The following is a 9,355-nucleotide window of genomic DNA, read 5'->3' on the forward strand; positions in this document are numbered from 1 at the left end:
GCTTTCTTTCTTTCTTTTTTTTTTTTTTCCTTGTTCCCTTTGAGTTCACTGGGTGCTCAGATAATAAGAAAGAGAAAGATTTTGCAAGAAGCCTGTTGAAAGCATGGTTCCTGTGTATTTCCTTGCAAAGAGATGCACAAGTCAGCAGTAGTTGCCATATCTAACCCAAGTAAAGTTGAGCTCATATAGGAAATGCATCAGAAAGTAATCAAAGCCAATAGAAAGTGACTGCAGGTAAAATTGACAGGAGATAAACTGTTCAGGTCGAGTATTTGGGTTAAATACTCATGATCTTTACTGAGTTTTCCTAATTACCAAGAACTTTGCTTTGCAGACTCCCCATGTCATACTTCATGATGCTATTAGTGAATTGCCAGCAACCTTTCTTGGTCCCAGGCTGGCTATCAGACTCAATTCAAAGCTTGGACAAGAGAAATTCTTAGAAAGAAGAGGGCAAGTTGGAACAATAATGGAGCTAGGTATTAGTCAAATATTTAAATGTCTTCAGCACAGTTGGTAAGCTGTAAAAATCTATAATTGGAAAAGTTCAAGATGTTGTTATATAATTAAGCATTTGGTACATTATGGGGAGCAAAACAAACTTCATTAATTTATTAGCTCTTAAGAAAACTAGGTTTCATATCCAGTATTTATTCAGCTCAGAATTGGCAAAAAGTTAAATTTTCTGTAAAGTTTTTCCCTGAGGCACCTTTTATCCAACACATTTTCTCTGCAAATATTTGTATACATTCCAAACAAACAAACAAACAAACTTAACAGGAGGAAGTTGATCAGCACTGTTGCTTTGCATTTCAGAAAGATGCAGGTCCATGCTTCCACGCTGTGTCATTTCTATGTCTTTGCTCCGATTCCGTGTTTTCCATGCAGGCTGGGTGAATGACTTCCTGTCACTGACTTACAGATTCCTGATGTGAAGAATTTCTCTCCAGGGTGGTTGAGGGAGCTAAGATGATGTACACGGAGTAACTCTTGCATAATGCCTGTGCATAGCAGATTTAGACATTCCAGAGATAATGTGAGAAAGACAAGGGAAGAAAGATTGCTCGGTACATGCACTGCCTTCCTGCCTAAAGCTAACTGGCAGCACAGGTGGAACTCTGAAATGAGAAGTACTGAAAGAGAGCTAAGGCTGAAATCCAACAGGCGAGGAGAGGGGCAAGGATCAGAAGGAGGGAAGTTCTAGGAACTGTTGTGGCAGACTTTCAAGTCTGGGAAGTTCAGGTCAATGTACCTGGTTCCATTTTCACATATGTACAATTTAATGTTATGACTGTACCCATTCACACTTCCTCTCTCCAAGTTTCTACCTCCTCCCCACACTCCTGCCCTGAATACACATATTCCAGCTTTGTGGTTTTCATTTTGATAAGCTCTAAGTTAGTTGTGCAAAGTGGTTACACCCTTGGAAGCCTCCTGACTAAGAAGTAAGTAGGTGGGCGCCTGTGGCTCACGCCTGTAATCCTAGCTACTCAGGAGGCTGAAATCTGAGGATTGCATTTTGAAGCCAACCCTGGGTAGAAAAGTCCTCTTGAGATTCTTCTTTTCAATTAACCACTCAAAAACTAGAAGTGGAGCTGTGGCTCAAAGTGGTAGATCCACTAGTCTTAACCCAAAGAGCTCAGGGACAAGTGCCACAACCGACCAAAAAGAAAAGAAAATGAAAGCAAAATTTGTGTTATTTTTTGAAATAATGATGGCAGTGGAGATCCCATCTTAGAGACTTTTTCCAATTCTTGTTTGGTCAGATTTTTATTACTCAGCCTCCTGAGACATGCCTACTTGTTTGCACAGCAGAGGAAATGATACTATCTCCAGTCATGGAAGGAGGAGTTGAGATTCTACCCTACTCACACTTCTAAGACTTCTTAGACTCTTCCCTTTACACAATGGAGAAAGTATCTCCTCTGCCTTGCCCAAGGCAGGCAGAATATTCCAATGACACACAAGAAAGTCAGACACACAAAATCAAGCAAGTGTCACCATGATTCACAAGCTGAGGAACATCATAGCGTGATCTTCTAAGTCTATGAAAAGTCTTTTGGTTACTCTCCATGTAGGCAAGCTCTCTGCCCATTTCCCCCAGCTACTCAAGATAATTGCATCTCCCTTTTATCTTCACAGGGTACTTTCTGTGGGGGCAGGGGAAGGGGATTAAAACACTCAAAGCCTTGTTTTTGATAAATTAGTTTTAAAAGATCTTATGAAAATTCAGTCTTTGCTTTTCATGAGCTGATTGTGTAATTGATGAGATAAAACACAATGTTAACAAAGTACAAAGAAAATAATCCGTGTCAAGGCCCCAAGAGGAGACACCCAAAATACACTTGTGGCATTCACAGAAGAGAAAGCCCACCCCTTGGACAGATGGCACAGATGGATTTAAGGTTATCAGAGAACAGTGGTTGCTTAAATGGATGATTAGGGGAGTAGTGGATTGTCTATATGGCCCTGACTTAGAATAAGTGAAACCAGATAAAAATCAAACAGGTTAACCTACTCGATGGCAAAGTCTGACTTCCTAATATGAAATTACACAGTTATGACATTTTAGAAAGCAGAAATCAGTATGTTCTTTAGGATCTCCAATTTGTGTGGCAACGGGAGAAATTAGAACTCAGGACACCTCGTAGCAATCTTGCCTCTAATTATCTCACGAAAATGAAATGTTTCTACGAGTATAAAATGAGATTCGAGCATCAGGAGTGCCTAAGTTTTCTCTTCACACAAAAAAGAATTTTATTATCTCTATTTAATAAGCTATAGGACATTTGGTAAGCAGTAACATTGTATGTAAATAATACAAATCTGAGTGACAATGGTAATGGTAATTACTTGTTAAAGGGTAAATTATAGCATTTTAGGTTGTGAGATTTGACTGTTGTCTAAAAGTTTTGGAGACTTCAATGAGGAAGAAATATGACTCTTCCCTCAAGACACAAATACAAAACTGAAAGACGTGAAAAAGGTCTGGTGATTTGATGGGGAGATAGAGTAGCTTTACAATTTATGATTAGTTACAAAAAATTAAGATTGTCTTACAGAATAGATTAATTTATTTAAAATATGCTAGTAGATGCATGCTAGGATGGATTAAAGATTGTAATCTTGGAGGGTGTATTATGTTGTAATGGTTGATTGTATTTCTCAATGCTGCTCAAACTTTCAGTGACCTTAAAATACTCTCAACAGTGTAACACATACTGTCAAATATGCTTTAACTTGCACATGCTAGACATATGACGGGAAATGTTGGGCCAAATGAAAGTACCTGCTTCCTTAATATACTACAAGGTTTATGTCCTAAGAAATGTTGACCAATTAACTAGGAAAGAGACAAGATAAAACACGATGCAATTACAGCAAATTAGAGCTCATCTACTATGCTCACAATGGGAAGGAAACTACCATTTCACAAAGTATATCTGACCGAGCGTTGCTGCCTTCGGCATTTCTTTTTAACTTCCTTGCTACACATTTTGTATTAAGCTAACTTCCATGGCTATTTAGGGAGCCATGCAAAAATTACTTTGTCACTGTGTTTTTGTGTTTATTTTTACACCAAATCAAATGAATCCTTGCCAAAGAAACCCTCTTCAAAAGCTAACACGAATACAGTTATAGATAGCTAATGGTTCTGAATAGGTCATGTTTGTTTTCTTTGCATGATTGCTGCATGTGGACAGAAGGGTATTTGTGTATCTGAAGCTTGTCACCAGCTTGAATATGGGAGAATCCTCAGAGATTCTCACTGGCCTCAAAGTCTCCAGTCCTTAGGCCTCCAGGAAGAAATATTGTGTTACATAAACAGCTCACTTACCAATAAGACAAACCAATGATACAACCCAATAGAAATTTACCAGAAAATAGCCATGTGAATCCACTAAATAAATGCCCATTGTAAAGCCCCAATTATTTACTGTATAGTGGCTTTTTGATTGGTAAATACTCTGTCTCAGCACTTTAAATTTGATTTGTTTGGCACAGGGTCTCACTAGGAAAGCCCAGGCTGCCCTAAAACTTGTGATCTGCCTTTCTCAGCCTTCTGAGCACTGGGATTACAGGAGTGAGCAACTATGCCTGGTTCTGCTGCTATTTTTGTTATTGTTTTCACTATGAAGCCAAATATAGTTTGGTTGAAATATTGACACAATTGACTTTTCTCATCTTTATTTTCTTTCAAATCTATATAACCAATCTCCAATTTAAAAAGAAAAAAAAAACAGGAGAAAGAAAAATGTCTTGGGCTTCATCACATTTTTAGTAATTTTCCTAATAAGGTACTAAATATGTCATTCATAGCTATAAGCTGAATACATAGATGAAGCAAAAGAAATGGACAAATACCATTTAATCCCCCTTTTCAATAGTCTTGGAGCCCTTCCAAGAATTTCCAATTCTTCATGGCACAATTCGTCCTGAGATCTGAAGGATGAAATGCTGAGAAAAATCTCACACTGAAAGGACATGATGAGACATACCTATACTTACCCACCTCAAACACTTTCCACACCTCTGAGAAGTCTGAAGTCTCAGGGTTTCCTCAGATTTTATGCTGATTGCAGGGCCTGTGGTGTTTAGGTACCAATGTAGAAACCACTGAATAGGGCATGATCTATACGGTTATAGGGGTTGACTCTCAAGGATTCTTTGAGGAAAAGTATCTGGGTTTGTTCCTTTCCGAGTTCCCAACTATGGAATGGCATTGTTTGAAAGCAAACACCACCAGCTTCCTGGGACTGAAATACTTTGTATGTGTTGTTATTTACAGTGCATGCCAAGACATTCATGAGCACCAGAGCCAAGCTGGCAAGCTAATTAAATATATATATGTATGTGTTTAAAACAGCCTAATAAGGAGCATTGGAAATCTTCAAGATGAGCGAATATCTTATAACTTCTTCCGCAGGTGCGAGGATAGCTACAAGCCATGGACTTTCTGTCCTGCTTCTTGTTTGTGGCTTTGTGAAGGGTGCTTTGCTTTAATCTAAAGTGCTGACTTTTTTCCAATATCACTTTCTCTTCTTAAAGCAAAGAGCAAATCGCCTGTAAAATCTACGGAGCGGACAGCAAAGTTGACCCTAAACTCCAAGCACCATTCTGCACCCTCTGTACTCTAGTTACCTACACAAGGAGCATCTGCTTCCGGAAGCATAAAGGAAGAGGCTATCACACGCTTTGTTGATAATGTTTTCTTTGGCAAATCACTGATATTTTATTTCAAGAGAAGTTAGTGTGAAGTGTTAGGGACATTTTTTAATAGCAAGATTTATTTTTTTTTTCCTTTCTGCAAACGGAATCATCATCTGACTGACTGTTCAGGGATTGGCCTGAAAGTCACCGGCATAAATAAATTTTCACTATGGATACCACGGAGTTCCTACTAAGGGACCCATTGTCTGGAGGAACCAAATGGAGATTAAAAGCCTAGAGAGCATAAACTACCATCAAAGAAAAATCCCATCTGGAGGCAAGAACAAAATTATCAGCACTGCTCATCAATAAGGAGAACACTACTTTACATAATGAATAATCAAAGAAAGCGCTTCATACAAAAAGAGAACACAAAAACTCCCTTTTTCTTGGATTATTTTTTTTCTTATGTTTTTTGAGTACTGTTCTTGTTCGATGGTGGCAAGTTCTGATTATGGCCAATCCCTGTCAATCCTGGGAGGTTTACATCATTACATTTTGAGTGTTCTATATTTCAATGTATTTTAAGTCATTGAGCAATTCCTGTATATGCAAACCCGACAAATTCTGTAAATTGCTTATAGTATGTGTGATATAACTTCGAGGTAGATATACTATGACCCTCATGCAAGCTGGTTTTTATCATTCGATATATAAACATGAAAATATCTGTTAGGCCACCAAATGGCTTTTTTGGATAAAGCATTTATTTTTCATTCGTAACTCTTGCATTACATGAATTCTGTAGTTCACTGTTCAACTCCCACAGGTTTGACAGCTGCCGGTGGCCTCTGTTGTCTTCTGCTCCCTTCTGGGAAAATGCATATTCAAAATTGTACCTGTCTCTGATAAATGAATTAATTTTGTCATGCATATGCTCTGTTGGGATTTGCTATGTTCATTTATGTATGGTATTTATTGAGGTTCCAGACAATGCAGAATGCATACTCTGGTCTTGAAACTGTTCCTCTGTTGTTCTTATTCTATGGCCATAAGAGAATGTCACATCTTGAAATTCTGCCCTAGAGGTGAGTGAGGGAAAAGTTCCTGGCTAAATACAATATGAACATGGTGACTGCAAATCTCTAACTAAAGAAGACACATATTCAACTTTCACTAAATGAATTATGACTAAATATTCCATTCTTATTTTGGACTCTGCATTTATTTTGACTATTTTATTTAGGACATGTTCTGTACTCTGGCAATGAAAGAATTATTAATGTGTTCCACCTACACTATGGAATAGATATGCCTTGAGAAAGAAATGACATGTTTTCCTTCCAGAGATTCTTCCATTTTCTTTCATTACAAAGCCAGAAGATCCTCTGTCTTGTGGCAACCATCTACCCCAAGCCTAAAGTCCTAGACTGAAGCTTGAAGGTAATGAATACCTCTGATTTTCAAAGGTAAATGCATTGACTTTCTGCCATTATGCATATTTTCATAATATTCTTAGCATTATCTTTTGAGAAATAATGTTTCATGCTAAATCTTTCCTTGCCATGTTCCCTATTCATTTGGTTTATTATTTGAGTCTGATGAAAAAAATAAAGGTTTTGATTGCGCTATTTTGCTAACCTAGAAATGATTTTTTTCAAAGTTTTAAGAAGCATAAAATTATAGCAAGTTAAATATCATTTGTTAAATCTATATGAACTTTAAAGATTACACACATTAAAACATAGAGTAGAAGATTAGTCTATAAGGTACAATTCCACCAAGCTGGGAAAATCCATCATGTAATATAATTTCACTTGAGGTCCAGATAATGAAATTAGTCAAGTCTAATGCAAGACAGATTTGTACCTTTATCAATGATGTACACGTTTGTCATGAAAGAATATGTGCTAGCTAGTTTTGGGAGAAGACTTACTGGATTCATTGTATCAGCATCCAAAATAATAAAGATTTGTCACTATGTTGCTAAAAGTCTATGTCACTAAGCACTTTGAGAAAGAACTTAGCAAAATCTGTTAGCTCCAAACTCAAAAAACTAATATTGAACCTTAAATATTGGAACTATATTACATTAAGGAGATCTTTGAGAGTTTTTACCTCCTAGACCTTTGGGACTATAACTTTGTAGTTAATCATGACAATCAATAAAAATAAATAAAGGTAGGAAAATCGTTTATCTGGCTTTTGGAACTTTGTTTCCAAGGTTATACTATGATTTACTGACTTTCCTAAGACAGAAGTATTTTAAAAAATGAATTGCTTAGATGAATTTGTGTCTGATCCTTCGTTCTTTCTTAAAGATCTACAGTCTGCTTAAAAATAGAACAATACAAATGTAAACACTTAAGAAAAACACAAGACAACAAAATTATCTTATTCACTTAATATGGATTAGTAAATTGGTAGAGTTTAAGAACCTACTGAAGTTACATTTGACCTTTCATGTCCTTTAACACCACCTGACATTTACATCATGTGTAGTTTCATGAGTAATCTAAAGACAATTTAAAGTATATAGGAAAAGGTGACACCTGTGGCTCATCTCTATAATCATAGGTATTAGAAGGGTAAAGATCTGAGAATCTGGGGTTGAAGTTATTCCAGACAGACAATTCCCTAAGATTCTTATCTCCAATTAATTAGCAAAATAGCTGTAAATGGAGGTGTGGCCCAAATGGTGGAGCAACAGCTATTAGCCAATAAAAGCTGAGAAAGAGCTCAAGGCCTGGAGTTCAAGCCAAAGTACTGACACAAAATTATAAAGCAAAATAAAGTAGACAACAGATGTGTATATGTTGTATACAAGTGTTATATATGCCATTGTGTAAGAGCAAATTGTCCACAGATATGATATTGAAGGGAGTTTACAGAGCCAGTCATGCAAATACTGCAGATTGCAATCCATGTCTATTGTTGCATGTGTGTTATTTGTTCTATGGAAGTGAATCTTCACATTCATTGATCCTGAAAGTGAATTAATTATGCTTTTTCTGGCCTAGAAAAGAGTAGATAGATTTCTGGAAAACTAAGATGTTCTGACTATTATGTTTGAAGTGATTTGCCTTAAAAGTCTTGGAAGCAAGATGTGTTCAGGGAAATACATATATTGGGAAACACACATAAAGAAAAAATATATATTTTTAAATCTGAAATATCCTTTAAATTTGTTATAGATGAAATGGAGTAGATATGAGATGGTGTTTGTTGAATTTTTGTAACAGATGCCAACAAAGCCAGGCACAATGGCTCACCACTACAATTCAAGCACTTGATTATCAGAGATAGGAAGAACGTGAGTTCTAGGCCAACATAGACAACATAGTGCAAGCCTGTCAAGAGTCTGAGAGACAGAGACCGAGTTTAATCTAATTCTTCAAAGGGCACACAAATACCATTCATATGAATGATCCTGGCATTGATCTTATATTAAAACACATTAAATATAACTTCATTTTTATGAGAAAGTATAATTGCAGGAGGTAAATGTAATCTATAATCTTTGTATTAAAAGTCTAATAATTGTATCATGGAGTTACGAATATGAACTTACAAAGTATGTGTGTGCATAATTTCATGTAGTAAGGCCAAATAATTTTCTTTTTAGAATCGTTTAATAAAGGAACACTGTCTTCTAGGACAATGTGAAAATTTTAAGGATTTCAGCCATGAAAGAGTTAACAGATTCCTGAATATTCATATATATATATATATATAGAGAGAGAGAGAGAGAGAGAGAGAGTAAAAAAAAAAAGCAAGAAAATGTGGAGCACTGAAAAGTTCTAAGAAAACCCAATAAGTTGTTGCTTTAAAGCTGCAAGACCAGCAAATGAATGGTAGTAAGCCAGCCAAAAGAAGAGCTTTTGGAGAAAAGAGGTTTCAGGAAAATGTAAAAACTTGATCTAAACTTCTGAAAGGTAGGTCCAGGTAGGCATGTTCAAGGGACAGGAAGAGTGGCGGAAGTTCAGTTCGGCAAGGTGGCATCAGACAGGACTGAGGCTAGAAGAGAAAACAGTATAGAACAACAGCCTGGGAAAATTCCAGTGTGAACAACACTAAAATCAGGCCATGTGGTCTCTCTCGAGCCTGACCTCTTAGGTGAAGCTCAGATTTTAGGAATGATGCTGAAACTTAGCAGTGAAGTTTCACTTTTGTATCGATGCTGCCCTGGTGTGCTAGGCATGAG

General features: G+C 36.7%; 1 protein-coding gene across 2 annotated transcripts in view; it reads left to right on the forward strand.

Moving 5' to 3' along the window:
- Positions 1–5,138, forward strand: part of Vstm2a (V-set and transmembrane domain containing 2A) — a 29,611-nt gene extending 24,473 nt beyond the window's left edge. Inside the window, exon 5 of one of the 2 annotated variants that reach the window (XM_042685077.1) lies at positions 5,050–5,138. In XM_042685077.1, coding sequence (XP_042541011.1) covers positions 5,050–5,138 — 89 coding nt within the window. Of the gene's footprint in view, positions 1–4,927; positions 5,005–5,049 lie in introns of those variants that run through there. The other variant, XM_042685078.1, reaches the window with a different exon arrangement.
- Positions 5,139–9,355: the final 4,217 nt, after the last annotated feature.

The sequence above is a fragment of the Dipodomys spectabilis genome, unplaced genomic scaffold (genome assembly GCF_019054845.1).
Source record: "Dipodomys spectabilis isolate Male_0828 unplaced genomic scaffold, ASM1905484v1 ptg000092l, whole genome shotgun sequence".
Lineage (NCBI taxonomy): Eukaryota > Metazoa > Chordata > Mammalia > Rodentia > Heteromyidae > Dipodomys > Dipodomys spectabilis.